The following is a 23314-nucleotide window of genomic DNA, read 5'->3' as shown; positions in this document are numbered from 1 at the left end:
CAGACATGGCTTATTGAAGGCTTAAAGAAATCATGTTTATCCAGATATAATTTCTGACTCCCCACTGTCCAAGTTATGAATTTTGATCTTTTATTAAAAAATTTAAAGTTATTACACACATGAAACTGAAAATTCTTTTTGGAGGTAGGTAAGGTCATAATAGGGAGAAGGAAATGGCAACCCACTCCAATATTCTTGCCTGGAGAATCCCTGGGACAGAGGAGCCTGGTGGGCTGCCATCTATGGGGTTGCACAGAGTCAGACAAGACTAAAGCGACTTTGCAGCAGCAGCAGGATCATAATAAAATATTCCAAGAATGCACTAGGTGAGGTTCATACTGGCTTGTCTCCAAGTTTATGGTTTGTACTTAGAAAATTTCTTATCAGAAGACCAGGGACACAGCTTTAAGGTTGAGTTAACTCATATAGTGTATCCCCCAGTTAGAGCTGCTTTTCTTTCCCTCCATTAATGACTGCCTATTAAAAGATGATTTACTTTGAAATTTGTAACTATGGGTCTCTTTCAGGTTACTTTGCTAGTAAGTTTTGTTCCTAGTGATCACTGTATATATAGTAATCACATGATCACATTTAATATTCTGATGGTTTTATTAACAAGTATATAATACATATATTGCATACTGTATATAGTATATGAGGACTGTACAGTACAAATTTATGTTCACAGTTTGACATGACAAAATGTCATTACTGAATTCCCATTGGACTACAGAGTAGAAACAGAGAAGGAACATTAAACATTCACATCTTTAGTAAGAAAGATTACCAAAATGTTTCAGTATTTGCAAGTATACTAATGCATGCTAAAAACCTTTACCCATTCAGTCTTATTAGCTTATAAAATATATTACACTTTATTAAAAATTTCTGCATAGTTTATACAAGTATTAAAGTACTGTAAATGTAATAATCCTGCTATATTTGCAGGTATGGTTTAAGAGATGCTAAGCAGAAAGATTATTTTGACCCTCTAACACTAAGTACATAACAGCAAAAAAAAAAGTGCTAGTATTTGTAAAACATAATATTGTTGTAGCCCTCGTTTAATGCATGTAAAATGGCTTTGTAAATGTATTATTTAAGTGAATTTGCAATCATTTAGAAATTGTTAACCTTGACCAAGAAGAGAATAAAGACCACTCTGAGCAACTTCATGCATGACAGTGATTCCTTCAAGATGACTGTGTATTTTCAAACCAACCAAATTATTTTAAAACCTTAGACCTTTGAGATTGTCTTTTAAACAATCTAATCAGGAATGATGTGCAGATATACAGTATCAGCAATATAGTTTTTCAAATTCCACATTAGTGCAACACTGAATAGTGCAGATGGGTGTTTAATAAAATATACACATACATATAGAGTTCCCCTGTAAATCTGTTCCAAGGCTCTGGAAACTTCTGGTATTTAGCCATTTCCTTAGTTGAACATAGCTATGCTGCTAACACATTCTCCAAACCAGGTGATTTAGAATGTTAATGCCCATTTATGACATAGGTTCACATTTTAGAACTCTAAAATTATGATGGTTGCAGATTTAATTTTTCTGATTTCTGCCCCAGGAGGACACTTGGATAATCATCAAAGAAATTCTATAACCAACAGAATTTATACAACACCAACTTCATGTTTACAAACCATTCTCATCAATTTAAAATATTAAAAATTAAAATCACCATTGATAGTAACATGGCATATCATTAAAACCACATGTTCAAGGGTACCTTATCTTGTCTTGGAGGTCTTCCACAATAACAGCTAAAAATTACTAAGATACTAAATTTCTCAACTATCATATTAAAATACAAATATATATAAAAAAGGAAAATTTGGTTAACAGCCAATTGGTAACTGAAGTATAAAGGCAAGCATGGGAACAGAAAAAAGCTTCCTGGGTTGCTTTATTTTCAGAGTTGAAGTGTATCCTTGTTATGAAGTGTATCTTTGTTACCATATCTAATCAGTTGAATACTAATGTAATAAGTCTTTGCAGGGTCCTGCTTGCTTTTTGGAAAAAAATTTAAATATGCTATAGCAAACACGAATTAAATTTCATGAGAACCCATGAAGCTTTCTATCAGCTGGACTTTGACTCAAAGCTAATTATGCAAAGATCAACTTTCTACCCTTTTTTGACTCTTTTCCCATCCTCAAGATGGGTTAGAACATGCACAAACTGGTTAGCTCATTTAAAAAAAAAAAAATGTTCTTTGCACTTCAACTTTATTCTTCGGTGTGTTGTGGAAGAACCATTTCAAACTATCGACACTTTGGCATGAATGTGACTAAGCATCTACAATACAGACAATACCTACTTTTCCAAGAGCCATTTTTCAAAAGAAATCCCTCAATTCACGTCATAGTTGCAAAAAAAAAAAAAGCCTCATAAGGATGGTTTAATATTTTAAACAAATTTTGCAGTGCTTAAGAAAAAAATAAAGAAAATAAAACCAAGTGCCACATAACAAATTACTCTGCATTTCTCAACTACATCTCCTTTCAGTTGGATCTGAGGGCTGATAAGCGGGATCTCTTCGGTGCGCAGTCCCTACAACTCACTTTTATTAACATGGCGCCATCAAAGTAAGCTCCCCACACGATCGCAGGCCTCCAGAATCACTCATGCACTGATGTTTTAAAAACAACTGAACAGTATATTCCTCCCAGTTACGGTTGCGTTGGATCCTGAGTTGTGGCTGGGATGAATCTTCAGGATTCCGTCCTTCTCTCTGCTCCTCCTTCCTTTCTCGAGGGATGAATGCGCATTTACTTACATGCACCCACACTAGACCACCGTCGCCCACTTTCTTCAAATTTAGGACCAATGGCATTTCTATGCGTAGATTATTTTTATTGGCATTTACACTATAGTGCTCAAAAGCCTGCTTTTGAAAAACTTCCCCTAAAATAATGGTGCTATTAATCTTCAACATAAACACGAGTCATTTTCAGTTTGTTCTTTCCTGATGGGATATTTGATAATGACAGGAGATCGCCAGCTCCGACAGTAAACATTTGGGAATTTGAGCTACATTTATGAATCCCTGAACTGTGGTTTTCCAGATTTTTCAGAAATCAAGAAAGGTATGTGTGCTTCACAACTATTTATATTTACAAATAGTGTCACTCAGGTCTTAGATCGAAGGAATCTATTAAAGCATTAGCAGACGCTTATTTATGATATGTGTTTTGAACACAGATGACAGCCAATTAGGCACTTTGCAGCTCAAACAGAAAAGTTTCCATATGAAGGTTCCATGATTAATTGGATAGGGGAATACAATTACCACTCAAAGTTTTCCTGTTTGCAAAAAAGCTATTAAATAGGTGGGATAAAAGAAGGCCATTCATATCCTTACCCAAAAGATTTTTTTTTACCATTTCTGGGCAGATATTTTTGTGGCATTCCTATGATCAACGCTTGGTGATCCACATTAAGGACATTGTAGAAACGGAGACAGGTGCATGGAGAAGTCCTTTGCAATAGGATTCTGCACAGCTGAACATGCAGAGAGACTGAAACTGAACGCTCTGCCCAGCTACAAAATGATGAAGTCTCACCAGAAAGCCCTTGCCCAGCAGGAATAGATGGCTTCCTCCTCTGCCCACCCTGCTCTGCTTCTGTTCCATGCCTCTTTGCTCCAACTCCATGCTAGGCAAATAGAGCATCCATCCCCTCAACTGACAGACATTACCCACCTAAATCAGCAGCTCTGGCTCCCTTCCCAGTGGTGGCAAAGACCTCCCAAGTAGCTGCAGGCACAAAGGAGGTTAAAGGATGTACATTTAGATGAAGTGACAAATTCAAGTTGACAAGCCAGATATGCGAAGGACAATGGAAGAGCTGACTGTACTAGCCAGACAGCTGGCTGCAAGTCTAGGTATCTGTGAAAGCTGATGCCCTTCTTTTTGCTGTGGAGCACCAAACATGATCACAGGGCACATAGGTCTGGATGTCTCTGGCAAGGACTAGCAGGCTGGATACTGTACGTCTAATACATTTACTTTGATGTTCTCTTGAGGAATACATGGAGAAACCGACAATTGGTTATGTTAGTTTACATGTTCCCTTGTTTTCATTACATTAAACGTATCTCTAAGAAGGGTTTGCTTAGCATCCCCAGAAAAAAAAGAAGTGTTCACATTCTTTAGGTCTGACCCGTGGTAAGGAGAGGAGGGAGGATTAGAGGATATTTACTACTGACCATATGGAAGTTTGAATGATATAAATTCAGATTCAGACCAGCTGAATCGAAATTAAAATGTACATGTAAAAAATGAGTTAGCTGATGGGAAGGAGGATAGAGAGAGAGCTGGAGGGTGGGGGGCCACGCTGAGGCGGGCGGCGGAGGTGTTCACACGAGCATGTGGCGCTTCCTGTGCAGAGCAAGGTGGTCGGAGCGGGAGAAGCTGCGGTCACAGTCTGGACACTGGAAAGGTTTGATTCCAGTGTGTTTCCGGAAATGTCTTGTGAGTTCATCAGACCGAGCAAATTTCCATGTGCATCCTTCCCACGTACATTTGTAGGGTTTTTCTCCTGCAGAGAGGTGGGGGAAAGGAGCTTATTTTTTTTTCTAATAACAAAAGGATATTAACAATTAAAGACAGCAAATATTTTTGAGGTAAAGCTCTTGACAGTGGGAAGGGAGTTTGGGGGAGGAATGCATATGCGTATATGTAAGGCTCAGCACCTTTGCTGTCCATCTGAAACTATTACAACACTCTCAATAGGCTTTGAGCTTAGTCACTCAGTTGTGTCTGACTCTTTGTGACCCCATGGACCATAGCCCACTAAGCTCCTCTGTTCTTGGGATTCTCCAGGTAAGAATACTGGAGTGGGTAATCATTCCTTCTCCTGGGGATCTTCTCAACCCAGGGATTGAACTCGGGTCTTCTGCATTGCAGACAGATTCTTTACCATCTGAGCCACCAGGGAAGCCCATGTTAACAGGCCATACTCCAATATAAAATAAGAAGTTAAGAAAAATAGCTCTTGACAAACATTATTTCCAAGATATGATCAAACATTTGTTCCTCAATAATAGTGCCGTATGAATGAACCACTAGGGGACATACAAGAAAAAGAAACTGTCTTAATATGTAATTGGCTTTCTGGTCCCCAAAAGGGGGGAAGAGTGGATTTTTAAGAGTTCTTAAAGCATATTGCCTGGAGAATCCCAGGGACGGCGGAGCCTGGTGGGCTGCCATCTATGGGGTCGCAGAGTCGGACACAACTGAAGCAACTTAGCAACAGCAGCAGCAGCAAAGCATATTTATGGCACTGAAATCCACTCTAAGGGGCTACTAAATAATTTTGGGTTTGCCCTCAATATTAGCGACAAACTTGTTCTTAATACACAGTGATCTGTATTTGCCAACCTTCAAGTTGTAAACCTATTTAGGAATTTAGCTACATGAGGCATTATCCATTCAATGAGAAGCCCAAATTCAAAGTCTGTGGGATTTTCTTATTCAATAGTTTTCTAAAAATGTAAAGTCCCTTAGTCCCTATGAACTGAAATATTTGTCAGGGATTTCAACATTTTGCTTTTTGATTAGACAACACCACCAGTGCCTAAGTATAATGCTTTAATGAAAACAGAGTAATTTCTCCCCACCCTGTCAGGGGATGTCAGGTTTCTGCAACTCTCTCCTGGGCGAGGATAATTCACAGGTGAGAAAAAGAAGACCCTTGTTGGGGAGTCACAGGCTTAGTTGGTAAAGAATCTGCCTGCAATGTGGGAGACCTGGGTTTGATCCCTGGGTCGAGAAGATGCCCTGGAGAAGGGAACGGCTACCTACTCCAGTATTCTGGCCTGGAGAATTCCATGGACTGTATGGTCCATGGGGTCACAAACAGTTGGACAACTAACTGAGTGCCTTTCACTTACTTACTTACTTACTTGTGGGGAAGTCACAAGGACAGTCAGTATGAAGGTCTTTATTAATAAAAAGGCAGCTAACAGCACTTTTACCTGTTTAAACTAGTAATAATGGGTAATGGGCATCACAGATTCATTTCCATTTACTGTCTCCTCAGTTTTCCAGAAACCTTAAAGGACTGCCATTCCTTAGAATTTCGATGATACTCAGAATTTATCCTACCGACTTTATTGCACAGAATATACATGTAAGAGATAATTTTTCCTACATCTAAATTGTTATCCAAATACCGAGTGTCTTTTTAATCTTATGCTGGCATGTGGTAACATCCACCTCTCAGGTCCCATTCATGCCCCTGGAGAGGCATTCCCGAATCTTTGGGTGATCCCCTAACCGCAAGGTTGCTGCCCTCAGCTCTCTCCACAGTAACACTGTGAAGAAACCGAAGGACAGTTGTGTGCAGGATGGATTCCTCTGCCTCCTCTGCAGGATGTACTAAAAAACTTCACTTCCACTCTGCCAGACACTTTAGTTCCTTTCCTCTTCCGAATCCCAGATTGTTCTCTTTGTAAATATTTCTAACCAGAATGACTCACAAGGCTCCAAAACCCCTACATTCTGTGTTAAGGAAATGTACAGAGAGGCAGATGACTATTATGCTAGATTTTCACATCGAAGACTTTAGGTCATGTCAGATGAGGCCTCCCATAAACATTAATCACCACTGCTAACTGCAATTAATCAGGTTTGTTTAAAATAGTTTTGTATGAATTCCTTAAGATGTTTTGTTCATGAGCCCAGGGGACAACTTTGTTTTCTTCACCTATTTAACAGTTTTTATAAGATCTGCCTCGCCTGCTCTACATTCAACACCTGGCAAGCTGGAAAATACCCTAGAACAAATATGGCAGACAATGGCATACAAACTCCCTCACTTTTAGAAGATGATAATTACCAATATTTCTTTACTTTTCTTCCCTTCAATGACTTCCATTTCCATTTGAATTCCATTTCTATTAACTGTTGCATTTACTTGTTCTGCATGAAGAACTATTCTTTAACATACAACATTTATTAAATGACAGCCTACATGAAGGCCACATCTTTGATAACACAGGCCCATGGTTAAGCGCACTTTCCCCTCTGCTCCCAGTGGAACCGTCATGCCCTTCTCTCCCTCTTACTACAGAGACCAGAGAACTGCACGTGGTTGTGAGAGACCTTGTTATGCAGATAACCCTGACTATGTTCTATTATAAAAACACATCATCATCAGAAACATCATTCTTCACAACTGACGAGAGACAGCTGTAGCTGACTATGGTAACTTTCAAGATGCCTGAAAAAATTTCTCTGTAGTAATCTCTCAAAGACGGAACATTTAACACTCCATTCCAGTACTTCTTAAGAAGGTAAATGAAGCAAGTCTCTTAATACCTGTATGTGTTCTTCTGTGTGCTTTCAAGTGAGAGCTTTTAGTGTACACTTTGTTGCATCCGTCATAATCACATCTGTGTATTCTCCGCTTCCTTTGCGTGTCTGGGGATTCCACAGGTAAAGGTCTCTTCCCGGGCTGCACGATGACTGAAGGGTGATTCCTAGGAAAGCCAATGTCAAATGCAAAATGGTGAGGTGCAAGATCCTTGTCTTCAGGCTACCAAAAGCATTAACAACACCGGGCAGAAACAAACAAACAAAAAACCCAACAAAATAAACAGAAAGAAATTAGCTGATCAACCCAAGAAGCACTGCTATATTCATTCAACAAACATGGAGTGAGCACCTACCATGAGCCAGGCACTGTGCTTGGCACCGGGACACAAAGATGAATAAAAACAGGGTTCCTGCCCTGGAGGAGCTCACACTCTAGGGGGAGACAGACATGTAGATAAGTAATGACAGTAAGAAGGGTTAGGTGCTATGCTAGAGGGAGGTGTGGAGTGCTGGGAGGGTCTTTCCCTCAACAGAAATTTGCTTTGCAGAATTTGGTGGTCGGAGGCTAAACACTGTACTGTTACGTCTTCTCACAGGCCGCTCTGGTTTCTGTTTACTGTTCTTTCGGGGAAAGCATAAGAGGTCAAACTCCTAAGTCTCAGGCAACCACACTGTAGGATGTATCTATTTTATCCTCTATGTAACTGGCATTTAGTTTGAGTCTCTTAAAGAGACTTACATTTGATTTTGATCTTCAAAAAAAAAAAAAAGTTGGCATGCTGTCTTAACAAACTCAGACCTTTACTGTCACTGGTGTTCCTCCTTGGGAGAGAACTTGAGGCAGGGCTAGTGGTCAGGCGAGGGAGCACCTCACCCAGAACCCAGGTGCAGCTCCAGGGCCCTCAGCAGATGCCCGCCATCCTCCCCACCTTCCTGGCTCCTCTCCCACACCCGCCTTTTCCTGTGCCTTCATACCTTTCCGGGGTGGGGGGAGGGGTTTGAAATAAAATCCTGTTAAACATCATTACTATGAACTTCCTCTTTTTCAGAAAGGAAGTTGGTGGAGAGAAATGGCAGATGAGGAAGAGCCAGGAAAAATTTGTAGTTTTCTCAGGCTTCTCCTGCTGATTGATGTAAGTAATTAACAAGTTCTAATTCATCCATTCGCTTCCCTAATTACTAACTACTTGATACATTACAAGCTTATGTAGTTGGTCTCTAACTGGGACAAAAGACAAAGTGTGAATCTAAATTTCTTAAAATGTTATACAAGAACATAGGGGGCGGGTAGGGGGGAAAGACTGGTGGAAAGGAAAATAAATACTTAGTTCCTGAAATAAAACTTATTTATCTTGGTAAAAATATATTAATAAATACATCTCTTATCAACAACTTTTTCAGGCACCCAAAGAAGTGACTAGGAAGAGAATAAAAAGGTTCATTTTATCTCGAGTGACCTTACTTATTTCTCAATTATTAGCAAAGAAAACTGTGTTTTTTTCTATTGTTTTTTAAACTGTCAGTTTTGAGTATCACTTAGTACTCTTGCCTGGAAAATCCCATGGACAGAGGAGCCTGGAAGGCTGCAGTCCGTGGGGTCGCTGAGGGTCGGACACGACTGAGCGACTTCACTTCACTTTCACTTTACCTTCCTACCCTGATGCTTAGAGGGACAATACGGAAGAATGAAGTTTAGCCAGTTTAGATACATGGAAAAGTGAAAATGAACTAGTGGGGGGTGGGGGTGGGGTAGGGAACAAGGACTTCAGTTACATAAATGTATAAGTAACAGAAACTAGATAAGTGAAGAGATTTATGGACTTTTTTTTTTTTAATATAAAAGCCCATTATTAAGATCCTTCAATTAAAAAAAAGTTTATCAGTTTACTTTAAAATTTCAACTTTAATGTCATGACTCAAAATTTTCATCTTAAGACAACTTTAGGAAATAAAGTGCTGAAGGAAAAAAATGAACAGTTAAATGTATCTTATGTGCTTCTGAGACACTGGGAGAGAATCCCAGATGAGTTCAGAAGTCTCTCCCAGTTATTAGATTTTAAAGGTTGGGAATCTAATAGTTTCTGGGTAGTAATTATGATCACTGCTTCAGTTACTCACTTTGTAAAAATGTCAGGCTCAAAAAAGGTACCCTAAAAGGTAGACCCCAGGCAAGGTAGTTACACTCTCCGTGCCTCAGTTTCCTCTCTGTAAAATGGGTATATTAATCGGATCTCAGAAGGCTGCTGTGAGTGATGCACACAAAGCACTTAACATTTGGTCCAGATGAAAAATCTGCTCAACGGTAGCTGTTGATATTTCAAGGTTCAGAAATCCACTTGCAAACTTTGTCCTTACAGTTGTCTAGTCTTGAGGAATTTTGGGGGGGATGTCCTAACACCAGACCATGAATCTCTACTCTAGGGTCCAGAGATGCTGGCAGCATCGGAAGTCAGTAATACTCTTGAGAGGGGTCAGCAGTCCATCTTGAAAGGGCGAGATATTGGTATAGGTTGAGGCTCAGGATCTTGGGATTTCATTCATCCTTGCTCTCTTCACGGCTTATTTTTAAGGAGGTTGTTTTGAGATCTTTATAAGTAGGAAGTTAGAATACCTAGTAAATACCAGAGACCTGGTCATTGTTTTGAATTAAGCTGATCCCTCTTTTTAATTTTTCCGCTGTTTATTAATGGCTGCACTGGGTCTTCACAGGCTTTCTCCAGTCATAGGAGAATGAGGGCTGCTCTCTAGTTGGGGTGCAAGAGCTTCTCATTGAGGTGGCTTTTCTTATTTTGGAGCACGGGCTCTAGGGTTCGTGGGCTCAGTAGTTATGGCCCACAGGCTTAGTTGCCATGAAGCATGTGGAATCTTCCTGGACCAGGGATCGAACCTGTGTCCCCTGCATTGGCAGGCAGATTCTTAACCACTGGACCATCGGGGAAGTCCAAGCTCATTCGTGTGAAGTTTGCTACAATTTCATGCACACAACTCAATGGGGAAACCTGATCTTCAAGATTTTGTTCTAAATACACTTTCATACATGTAAATAAATAACAAAAGGAATCCGAGTGACTTTATAAATATTTCTAAAGCTACAACTTTATGATTAAGCAAAATGGATTTCAAAGCTGTAGTCCTCCCCTGAAAAGGAATGGCTTCCTAAGGCAAATATTGGGGCTGCCTCATTGAAATGGTACCAGGCATTTGGTTTCCAGTGATTCTTTCCTGGCTAGCTGGTTTCCTATGTGGGCTGCTACTGGGCATACTCCAAAACATTACTTAATCACATCTGTGAGAGAATTACTTAAAGAGTACATGTTCCAGTTGTGGCTACTCTGTTCAATTTTCTGAGAGACAAAATGCATTCTTAGATCAGCATTAGAAGAAGCACATTACTCATTAATCATTAAAAGCCATTTAACTTGAGATCATCAAAAGAATATTACTTAAAAAAGAGATGCTTTCTTTTCAGCAGCATTCAGAGCACAGAATATTGCCTTCAAATATTCTTCTTCAGAAATGTGTTACATTGTAATTCATAATAACTTAGACTTTGGAATAACCCCTTATAGTCAATGGACCCCTCCCTTTGTGAGCAGCTGGCTTTAGAGCATCTTTTTTATCATCTGTTCATGAACAATTACAAGTGCTAAGCCATGTTACCAGTTACCTTGCAGAGACATACCTCATTCTAAAAAAGAGGCAATTCAGCCGTGTCCATTTTGGTTTGTTGTTGTTTAGTCACTAAATTGTGTCTGACTCTTTGCGACCCCATAAATTGTAGCCCACTAGGCTCCTCTGTCCATGGGATTTTCAGGCAAGAGAAGTGGGTTGCTATTTCCTCCTCCAAGGGATCTTCCTGACCCAGGGATCCAACCCATGTCTCCTACACTGCAGGTGGATTCTTTACCACTGAGCCACCAGGGAAGCCCCCCATTTTGGTTGGTCTGTTTTTCCTTCCACTCAAGTACAGAAGCAGATGCAACTGGCTAGATATGATCTAAAACTGGCAGGAAGAGCACACATCTGGAACCAGGAGATCAGCCCAGGTGCCCTCTGCTGTTGTTAATGGTGTGATTACAGGAGACTCACTATGTCTTGGCTCATCAGTTCTCTATTTGCTCTGACTCTCACATGCTTGTTTTGGGAAAATGAAATAACTCCTTTGAAAACACTTGGAAAAGCTCCTTTTTTTTTTTAAATTTTGTGGGAAAGGAGTGCTATGCAATTGTGAAGGGTAACAATGAAAAGACCATCAGATAGTCTCCCTACTGGTGCAGCTGGGGCAGGAGATTCATTTTCTTCTTCTCATGTATCAGAGAGTGGATGAACTCCACCCCCCCACTCCACCCCCGCAAAAAAAAAAAAAAAAAAAAAACTGATTTGGTTGGATAATTAACCCATGAGCTATTACGAATGCACCTACTTGGGTTGAATGTAGATACAACCAGAATTTATTTGAAGTTCCAGAAAACAGCTGTTCTAAAACCAGAGAATTCATATTCTTTTACAGAATTTGTTATATAAGGGAGAGAGGAATGCAGAAGATAAAGTAGAAAGGGGGGCAGAAAGCTGGAGAAAAAGTGATATGGGGAGGAAAGTGACAGAAGGGAGTCTGAGGAGACAATAACTGTTGTACTTCCTCTGTACTAGGCAGCTGGTCCTTAAACCCGATGTTGAAAGGACCATAACATAAGAAAAATTAATTATAACCAATAACGTAAATAAAGAGAGAGCAGGGGCAAAGGACTAAGTGGCTAGGCCAAGGTCACACATATGGCAGAGAGCAGAGCTGCGATCAAAGATGTTGGGCCCGAAGATGATGTCTGTACCTACTGCAAGCTCAGCCCCCAGTGTAAACCCTGGGAGAAGTCAAGGATAGTGCAAACCACAATAATGACGTTATATAGCCCGTGTGTGACGCCCTCATATGACAGCAAGTTAAACCACTGTTCAGGTGCCCGGATACTGATGGATATACAGTGTAAACTTTCTACTGGATGGCATTCTAAAGCAGATTGAACATTCTAGGGCACACACAATGAAAAAGACTGGAGAAGGAGTTCTTTCAAAGCCAAGCTTCTCTGAGCAACATTGTCAACTTTCTGTTGCCATAGGACTGGTTTTGGAGAATCTTTCCTGGGCTTTGTGGTTAGCCTGAAATTTCTGATCAAAGCCATACCCCATCACAGAAACACTGTGCTTTATAAGAACTGACAATAGGAAGGACAGTGATCCCATAAAGAGTTTTCAGGATCCAACCTTAAGTGGGATATCTAGAACACCAAATTCAATCCACATTGGGATAAAGATGATGGGAGGACTATATACACATAGTCTGGAAGGACAGAAAAAAACAGGATAAAAACGATTTAAGGGGTAAAGTGGCAAAATGAAGGGTGACCGATTCACTGAAAAGTGACACAAGGAGTATAACAGAGCACATTGATCTGGAGAGATTCCATCTGGCCCAGGGGCTGCCCCAAACGACCAGGCGGTCCTAGCAATCCACACCACATCCCTCGTCGGAAGCTCGGGCTTCCATTCCAGTTCTGAGATGCACGCTGCTATGCAACTGCCGGGTAGACCTCAGTATACTTACTCTTGCAACAATGCTTGCGGGGGGGACACTGAGTTCATTAAAGGGGGTGACATTTCTTCGGGATAATAATCTGTCCTCTGTGGTTCGATCCCAGGTTCTATTTTAATTTTTTTCTGCAATATAGGCTTCTCATATGATTCAATTACAGGTACTAAAAAATAAAAATAGAAAAGTTACTCTATGTACACTTTAACAATGTCAGCCTTTAAAAGTTTATCCCACAGCTTCTAGCTACCACACTCATGTGTGAGTATCTACCTTTGGCAAAATGACAGCAGAAATGAACCTGGGGCTGGAATTCTTACTTTGTTAGCAAACACTATGTAGGAAGTTGGACTTTTAAGACATGGCCCCCAGGGGATTTCTTCCTTATGACTTTTGGTTATCTCCTTTTACAACCACCTGCTGCCTCTGACCAATCAGTAAACAAGCTGGCTTTTAATAGCAATTAGTTATCACATGGTCTAAAGCAGCCATCTCCAATCTTTGTGGCACCAGGGACCGGTTTTGTGGAAGACAGTTTTTCCATGGACTGGGGTGGGGAGTGTGGGGTGTGGGTGAATCAAGCCCGTTACATTTATCATGCACTTTATTTCTATTATTATGTCAGCTCCACCTCAGACCATCTGGCATTAGAGCCTGGAGGCTGGGGAGCCCTGGACTAAAAATAATTCTTAGGAGCCTTTTGCACCTAGAACCATGCTGGCATTCAATAAAGCCAAATGTAAAGTCAAGATTCTTGTTATCCCAAAGTTGACAAGTACATAGTGAAACTAATCGTTTCATGGCATTAAACAGACAGCCTGATTCTTGGGAGCTCTTCCAGGATCAACACTTAGAAAAAGGAAATGCCTCAGGCAGTCTCTCAGTCGAATATTTCCTTTTTGGAGTACAGCAGTTCTCCGCCCCTTGCTTCCTCTGCTCCCTCAGACTCCCTGGTAGTGAAGACCTACAAGTCCGGATTAATGCGGGGTGGAGAGCGCGGGGGCGGTAGCAGTGTGGATGAGTTGCAGAACAGAAAGGTACCTTGCATGCTACTACTGGAATTTTCCATCTCCTCCGACAAGGAGACCATGAGCGGCTGCTGGAGGTGGCTGGTGTACATGAAGGGGACAGGCTGCACGACGACGGGCTGGATGACGGGCAGGATGCCCGGGCTCCGGATGCCGTGGCGGGACAGGGCCGCGGCCATCACCGGCGGCATGGACAGCGGCACGCTGAAGGGCTGCACGCCGGGCGGCGGCGGCGGCGAGTACTTCTTCCCCGGCGGGCTGGACGAGGGCAGGCTCAGCCCGGGCGAGGCGCGCCTGTGGGAGGACTGGAACTTCAGGGAGGACGGCGAGTTGCCGGCCGAGGGCGGCGAGCTCCGCTTGTTGACTGTGAGGTCCACCGGCTCCATCTGCATCCCGTGAGACAGGCCTTCCGGCGTCTGGAAGAACTTATCCGACAATGGCGTGGAGTAGATGACGCCGTACTTGTTGGGCTTCATCGACTCCATGTAATTAGACGGGTATGACTATTAGAAAAGACAGAAACATGTCAACGGACAGGTGTGTTTGCGTGAAACATGAAATAAGATGAAAATACACAACAAGGCACATTCAGTTACATGGACTTTCATAAATGGTTTGGATTTAGATATATGCTTGACACTAAAAAAAATACCGTTAAAGAGTTGGTCTAATAAACGTAGGCACTAAAGTTAAGGTGGTAACTATGTCACACACAAAAAATCTCAAGTTTAATTCTACACACTGCTACCGCCCCTGCGCTCTCCACAGTGATGGCCACATCCAAAAGATTGATGATGACACCTGGAAAAATTCTAAAACAGGTTATAAAAGGCTTATGGGCCTTCTCATTAGGAGTTGGGATTCACCAAGAACCAGCCAAGCCAAGGAACCTTATTGCTTTTCTGATGGGGTTTCTTAACTGGCAGGAATACCCTCCTTGGCTTTAGGGTGCTCCACCTGAGCATAAAGACATAGAACATTCCCCATATGCTCGTGGATAACATGGACAAACAGAGCCACGTGCTGGTGCCTTGGGATGCTCTCCAGCCACTGACCAATCCATGCTAAGGTGACCACGAATCCTGGCTTTAGTGCTAAATGTCTGACATCTGAGGAAATGCCTCAGTATCATGCAACTCAGGATGGCTAGTCACCCCACACACTTATATACAGAAGGCCACCCACACGAAGGTGATCATGTCCTTGGCCCCGACTTGTTCAACAGATTTATTCACAATTTGAGACACTGTAGAAGATGACTTAACCTCCAAATCTGAGGATGACACAGAACTACAAGAAAGAGCAAATATAATAGGACTCAAATAAGGACACGTGATGTTGGAAGGGACTTGCATACAAGCCGAGGCTTTGTCCTCTCTCCTTTCCATCTTGCTACTCCTTCATCAAGAGACTGGGGGACAACCTAACAAGATACTGGAGGTGAGATAAACAGTCCTCTTCCAAACCTAAGATCTGTTCATAACTGACTTAATTTATCTTCAAATACATTCCTTTCTTATAATATCAAGATAATGTAACTCTCATTTACCAGGTTGAACTATTAATCAATTGTAATTGCACACTATGGGTACTGTCCTTGGCCTTGGATTCATTAAAATTACTTCTATTCCTTAAGTAAAATTTAAAGTCTGTTGTAGAATGCTTAAAAAAAATTAAACTCAACATAAACCCTTTACTTGCATGCGTTTTAGGGGAACATATTTTCAGTGGTAACATGTCAAGTCTGCCTGCAGAGGATTACTTATATTTGAATGTTTTATAGTAAGAGTGAAAAATAACATACTGTGCCTCTCTCCCGGCTCTAAAGTTCGATGCATTTGTGATTCTGAAGCAACACTAGCTCACAATGCAACTGAGAAAACCCACTAATGGGAACTTATAATTGAACAGCTTAAATGCACTATTAATTTCTGAACCTTCCTGGCCCCTTTGGTGGCCACTAATATGAGTTATTAATAACTGTGGGACAGCAGTGGTTTTGACTGGGATTACTGAGATCACACCCTTTCTTCTCTGGGCCTCATCGGGTGAATCTCCACCTGGCTATGCATCCAACTCATCAGTGCGGCTTTAAAATCCCATTCCTGCGCTTTCAAAATAACTATTATATTCAAAAACAGTTCTATAAAAAAAGGCAATAAAAATTACTAAATAAATATTAGACATGCAAGTGTCATGAGGATATGTCAAAACTGGATATTCATCTTCTAGGAGACTGTGATGTTAAGATTAGAATTGGACCCAATGAGATGCCTATGAGATGAACTTAACACACACAGTGGTCCCAGAGTCTTTTCTTCCTGCTGTATACGACAGGTGTTTACTTCAGTGGGCTTTGATGTTATCAGGTATTCTTCAGACTTTACTAAGCACACAGATTCACCTGGGAATCTTGTTAAAATGCAGATTCTGAGTTACTGGGGAATGACTCAAGATGCCATAGATTGACCTTGGACTAGCATAGCTCTAAGTGATGAGATATAGAACAAAAACACCAATTTTTATTACTAACATTTGGTAAATTATTTAAATGCAATTTAAAGGTGGGGAGGGAGAATTTTCACTAATAATACTGCTTAAAAACCAGGACATGAGGATATAAAATCAGGAAACACAAAACAAATTGTTGTTTTTAAAAATAGTTTTGAATTATGTATCGAAGATCAAATGAAGACTATTTCTACCTTTCTTTAGAATAAGACACACATAGGTGCAACACAAGATGAGAGGCTCAAAATATACAGTAATATGAATATGCAATAGATTGAAACTGAAATGTTAAAAGAGGCAAAAGCAAGAGGCACAAGGTTTGTGAACAGAAATTACACATTATGTACAATGAGGGCTTAAGGAAGTAATTAACTACAGGAGGAAAAAAGATTTCTCCTAGTTCTAAAGTTTAGCCAGCTTGATATAATTTTCTAAAGGGCAAAAGTTCTGGTACAAGAAACAAAAACTCCAGGAAATGGGAGGCAGTGTTCATTGTTTCTACTCACAGAAATGTAGCTTCTCCCTTATTTTCAGCCCTAGTCTTCAAAGACATCCCTATGACCTAGATTTTAATACCAAGTTATTGGCAACCACATCGGAAGCAAGACGAGGACTTGCTGTCATTGCTGGATTTTTCTATCTGTGGGGTGAGTTTAAGGAGAGCAGGAATTTAGAACCTGGGGGATTTGCAAATTTAATAACAGTCTCAGGTTTCTCAAGCCATAAAGAAACAGCCACACAGAGCTGAATTTTATAAACATTATGCACAGTTTTGCTGAGAGTCTTCCCTCCCATGAATGCCCCCTGTCCCCTACACTGGACACGTGGTCTTTGGAAGGCTCCGGGGCTAAAAGCAGGGGGGCTGTTTTGTGTGCAGGGGCACACAACTGAGTCCAGTGTTAACTATTTCTGGTCTGCCTGCTTCGCCTGAGGGTGAAGAAATGTGGTTCTTCAAACTGTCTCACTAGCAAACTTCACAGCAATGTTTACCAGAACCTTCTATGAGCCATGTTTACTTTAATCATTTGGGTGGAGCACATAAGCCACTGCAATCAGCTTGCAACAATCTGGTTCTCCACAGCATAAGGACTGACACAGGGCTTGCCTGGGGTGTGTGCCTTGGGTGGATACACACTGGTAATAGTTGCTTCCTCTCTGTTCCAGAGCATTCCTGTGTTCTAATGAAGCAATGCAAATAGGTATGCCTGCACCAGCAAAATCCACATCAGCTGCATGTAGTGATGAAGCAGAAAGGTCCTCTGGCCACTGCTGGGCATCCATAGCCCTACTGACTCCAGCAAAGGTCTCCTCCATTCCTGACCCCCACTAAGTGCAGCAAGGGGGTTACTTTCCCAAAAGGTCTGTTATTAAGAAGGGTTCTTTCCCTCTGTGGTAACATGCATTCAAGTGTTCACACATCCATGACGTGAGTTATTTACTTGTCGTGGGTTATTTAAGTGTCAGTGGAGTGGGAGATGATGGTCCAGCCCAAGTGCTCAGAGAACACTGGATGAATGGATGACGTGAATCAACATGCTCTCTGAGCACGCTTTTACCACTGACTAGGCTCAGCATAACAATTTTTTGATTCTCAAAAAAAAATTTTTTTTTAAGTATGATGAGGAAAAAGGCACAGGGTTTGGATAATTTTCCAATGCTATCACTTCCTATGAAAGTGAGAACTAATAGTTTCTCATTTTATTGGCAATAGTTTTGGTGAAGTTTTCCATTACAAGATGGTTTAAGTGGACGGAGTGACTGCATGAAACGTGGGTGAGTCTCTGTTTCACTATTCATTAATATGAAAAAAAAAATGCGACCGTCCGTGACAGGGCGATGGCAAGTCAAAGGAATCTTCATACCAAGGGTGGAGTTCCAAGTGCAGGAAGGCGCGGTGCATTTATAAACAAACTCATTGGAAACAGCAAATGTCATGCCCCTCTGTGCAAACAAAAGTAAAAAGCTCTCTTTCTACCAGGCTCAGAAAAGTCATGAAAAGTTTCTGTTAGAACACGGCAGAGGGACTACTGATTTTAAGTACTTCTTAATCTGTAAGGAGTCTTTTAGATGATAATTTTCATTAAAGAAAAAAATACACCTTCTTCAGAAGTATTCTTCCTTTAGGAACAGAAGAATATGAAGGAATACTTTAAAAAATTTTATTTTCTCATTTCCTGAATTAAATTCTAGTTTTCAACCTCTTTGGCAGTATTGGTAAAAACAACTCCTTTACACATGCATTTTATATACACCTGCCATTTCATGTTTTACATATAAGTATCGCCAATTTTATAAATAAGAAAAAATAGGAGACTCAGGGAGCTGCTGATGGCTTTGCCAGCAATGCATTGACAATAAGTAGCAGAGATCTACAGCACAGAATGGGTGGGTGGGGGAGGGCGTACTCTGCTCCCAGTTCTTGCAAATCTTAATAGGATCGACAATCCAAAGTCTAGTCTGCCTCAAGGCACAAGGTTTAGTGAGCAGTATGAAGGTTTATACTTCATATAAACTTCTTATACTTCAGTAAGAGAAAAATGACATTTCCTCACTTTCTCTGAATTATAGCAAAACACCAACCAGGCAGATTATTTTTACTCTTCTTAACTTTTAGGGAAAAGGGGTGAGAGAGGGGAGTAAATCAGAGTAAAATATTTTTGTTCATATGTGGAATTGAAGCAAAAACCAATCTTACATGTTACTGCTTCATGTTTAGAACACTGACCTGAATAAACAAAGACCTCAACCTTTAGGTCAAAGGCAGAATGAAAAAGAGAAAAGGAATAAAGGAACAATAAATCAGATTTCATATACTTCACCTATGAAGGTAGGAAAAATAAAATTTGAAGATTTAAGAGTGGAAACAAAGAAACTTCATTGTAAGGACTGGAACTCTCTTTTGGTGAAACAATATAATTAAATTCTATAAGCATCAGCAGAACTTGAAAACTAGAGCATGAAGGAGAAAAAGACTATTAATTGCAAAAATACTTCCACATATTTTAACTCCATGCATTAATATGTTACAGCATTACAAGTACAACTATTACAACAAATTCATTTTATTTCCATTTTTTTTCAGCTAAGTGCATTTCCTTGTATGGTGAAGTTCATTTTAGCTTTAAATTAGGCTCTTATGACACATTCTCATGCTTGATTAAAAGCTCTGGAAGTATACTGAATAGTAAAATGCATCACTGATGGGCCTACATCATTTACCAAATTAATCATAGTCTCCGGTACTAAAACCCTATTCATATTTCAAGGATACAATTAATGGGAACATTTTATACCTTAATATTCCTCCAGTATGATCATGCAATAGTTGGGGGAAGGGGTTGATGACAAAATGAGTACCATTAGAAGCCAATTTAGCTTTTTGATTAATAAAATTCTTATTGCTCCTTATTATCATATGGTTATACAGCTGTCAGGCAAGAATGTAAATGCTATTTCCTTAAAGCCACTCTGACTTAACTTTTCAGCGTACACAGTGGTAAACACTGGCGCAGAAATCTCCATGGCAACCCAGTTCCAAGGGCCTTGGAGTGACCCCCATGTCTCGTATAAACAGTTTTGGCAGGAACCTCCATAGCCAGCGCATAAGGATGATCTAATTTTTGCAAGCGTGTCATTACCAACCTTCAGAGCCACAGCTCAGGCCAAGTTTTTCCCCTTGTGAGTATTTTCCAAGCCCGAGGAAGAAAAGAGCAAGACAGAGTTGAGAGCGTGGCCGTGTTATTTCATATTCACTAAACCAGATCCCCTCAAGTCTCAACCACTCCCGGCTTTGCAGTTGGACACCTTTCTGTTGTCAGCCCTGTCCAGCCTCCACAGTGCTGGTGTTGAACCTCTATAAACAACTGGACTCGTTACTCCTTCCCTGGTAGTCGACAAGCATGAAGACCCGGCTAGCTTAGCACTAAAGTGTTGAAAGAGAGGGTGAATGTAATTGTCTCCCAGCCACCACAGACTCTTCTGAGTGAAACAAAATTCCATTCTCAGGGTCAAGTTCTTTCTCTAGTTTCTCCCAAGTCACAGCTCCAAGAGGCTGCCTGCTTGGAGTTTAAGCAAATCATTTTATTCTTAGTATATTTTTACATGCAAAATGATCAAAGATTTTTTTCTCCCAATTTTCATCTTTTTAATGAGTTTTGTGAAGGATATCCTAAGCACTACGTGAGGCAAAATGGAGTCTTTTTTTTTTTTTTTTTTTGGTTTCCAATCCAAAAAAAGATTAACATTCACAAACATGTTTAAGAAACTCCTCTATATAGTCTGGGTGGTCATCTTGAGTGAAAAATACCTCTAAGTAAACTCATTCTTGATGAAGATTTCTTGTAGGTACATTTGAAAACTGCTTCCTAATCATGATAAACATTGTGTACAGGTTTTTTTTTTTTTTTTAACGTTCCAAATGCACATTAATTTTTAAAAACTAGTCTGGCCATATTTTTTTCTTTTTGCCAAAATCAATCTTGAGAGCTCAGACTAAAAAACTGCTAACTAAGGGGTTTCTGTAAAACTATTTCTATTGTGAGCAGATGTACCTGTGGCTCAAGTTCTGTGATGACATCCTGGGGGTGGGTGGGGGACTGGGGCATAGCGTTTAAGAAAACATGGATCCTGTTTAAAAGTTTGCCTATCAAATGCCTGTCAGGTAATGAGTACTTTTAAGGAATAACACAACACACAGTAAAATTATTACCACTTGGAATAAACAAGAGGTGTTTAGTTTTGGAAAACTTACCACCGAGACAGGGTCCATGGCCTCTTGCTTGACAGGGACTGGGTCAAACATGAGCATTCTTTTAGTTATACTTTCTAGGGTGCTCTGGTGTTTAGCCTGGAAAACAAAACAAGGTGTCTGTCTAAATCCTGAGGTTACTTTCCATATAAACTATTGAAAAAAAATTTTTCCTCACCCTGCTTCTCTGGTCCTTCCTCTCCCCTGCCCCCAGAATGGCTGGAATTTGTTTTCCTTACCTATGAAAATGCCATTTTATATAATTAAGACCAGACTCCATGGTCATAACCAGGGGAGAGCCAACTGGCATTTCTAACTCAAATACATAAACCCTGACATTTCTGGAACAATAGGTACAGCCCTCCTGAGCAGCCAAGCTTGTTTAATAAGATTACTGTGCAGCTCAATAGAAGTTCACATTATATACAAATGTTAAAAAACTTTCCTTTCCATCTTATGTCATAAAAGAAAAATCAGGCAAAAAGACAACATAGAAACAATTACCACAACTATCTTTATTTTTATCCCTCCAAACTCTTTTTAAATGGATTGTAATATGCACACTATATAGCACCCTTAACAATTACTGGGAAAATGTTTCTTTTCTAGTAAGTATGCTTTCGCACCATCAAGTTCAGTGTGTCACTGTGAACCAATCAGATTTTTTTTTGACCGTGCTTAGCAGCTGGTAGGATCTCAGTTCCCCAGCCGAGGATGGACCCTGGGCCCCATGCAGTAGAGTGCAGAGTCCTAACAACTGGAGAACCAGGGAAATCCCCAGATTTTTTAAAAATTCCTCTTACTGGGCAGATTGCTTCTAAATTTTCACTATTACAGACAGCAATGAACATCTTAATATTTACATCTTTGTGCATGTCCTTAATTAATTTTTAAGATAAACTTTATGAAGGGGAGTTCTTGAGTGAGAAGCAGGTACATTTTCCAAAGCATCTGCTGTATCATCTAGCAAAGATACTCTGTAATTGCCATCAACAAAACAGAACCTGTTTCCCAACATCTCTACTGGCCATGTGCGTGATCATTTAAGAAAAATTAAAACCCCGTGCCTCTTATTGTTTTCTAAGTACTTTTTTAATATGAAGAATATTAGCTTCTATTCACCCTCAATTTCTCCTTATTAGGAAATAAGCCGATTTTTAGCCTAATGTAAAGACAATGTCCATCCTGACCCTGTTTGATCTTTTTCTTTTCTTATTCATGTGTTATCCCCTTTCTTCTGTGTTCTGTACTAGCCTGCTATTAGTACTATATCATTCCAACTGCTTCCTCACAAGACAAAATATTCAGTCTGATGAACATTTATTAATAACTGCGTTTCACAGGTTATGGAATAACTGCCCATGTACTACCCAGACCTTCAACATCTTGCTTCAGGCCCCTCTTATCCAAATTTGGTTTCAGTGTTCAGCACTTTGGTTAAAAGTGAGGTCTTTATGTATCACCTTTGTGTGGGTGGGAAGGTGAACGAGCTCTAGATTGAGTTCCACCTGAAAAAGGTATAGAAACCCCATGTATTTCAGTATTTAAACTCCCCACCCCCACCTCCCTGATAGCAATCCTGTCGACAGTGATGTCCATGCTCTATGGGTTAAACTAAGATATCTTCACACACAATTATAAAAGTAATACTGTGTAGTTCTTGTGCTTCACTGCTTTGCTGAAGAAGGACTGTCCTGGGTCTCATGACAACACGTGAATATCATCATTAACTCAACATAAGGCCCTGACTTCAAAATTATATTTTCCTACATCACAGGACGTATTATAATCTGCAAACACAATCTGAAACCAGGCTGCTCAAATCAATGGTGCTACCACCCTCTTCTGTGTCCCAGTAAGAACAAACCCCATAGCAAGTGAAAAATGGATGATTTCATAATGAAGGATGAAAACCCCTTGTGTCTTGGGATCTATTATTAACCAGTTCCCAGCCTAGCAGCTGTACAGATGGATATGGTGCTAAGAATTGCTGTCCAGGGCCCCAGAGCAGACCATACACAAAAGATGTGAGATCGCTTGCTTATATCAATGAGGTCAGATGATTCAGCAGCCTCGACCCATGGCGGTCATCCTCCCCCCAAG

General features: G+C 40.5%; 1 protein-coding gene across 2 annotated transcripts in view; it reads right to left on the bottom strand.

Annotated features, from left to right (window-relative positions):
• Positions 1–590: 590 nt before the first annotated feature.
• Positions 591–23314, bottom strand: part of KLF3 (KLF transcription factor 3) — a 35399-nt gene continuing 12675 nt past the window's right edge. For both annotated transcript variants that reach the window (XM_005897337.2, XM_070372260.1), the window contains 5 exons: positions 21215–21310; positions 13967–14456; positions 12941–13091; positions 7345–7505; positions 591–4561 (listed from right to left, as the gene is read on the bottom strand). In XM_005897337.2, coding sequence (XP_005897399.1) covers positions 4380–4561; positions 7345–7505; positions 12941–13091; positions 13967–14456; positions 21215–21271 — 1041 coding nt within the window. In that variant the 5' untranslated portion in view covers positions 21272–21310 and the 3' untranslated portion in view covers positions 591–4379. The remainder of the gene's footprint in view (positions 4562–7344; positions 7506–12940; positions 13092–13966; positions 14457–21214; positions 21311–23314) is intronic.

This window comes from Bos mutus, chromosome 6 (genome assembly GCF_027580195.1).
Source record: "Bos mutus isolate GX-2022 chromosome 6, NWIPB_WYAK_1.1, whole genome shotgun sequence".
Classification (NCBI taxonomy): domain Eukaryota; kingdom Metazoa; phylum Chordata; class Mammalia; order Artiodactyla; family Bovidae; genus Bos; species Bos mutus.
This window is presented reverse-complemented; position numbering and strand designations above follow the sequence as displayed.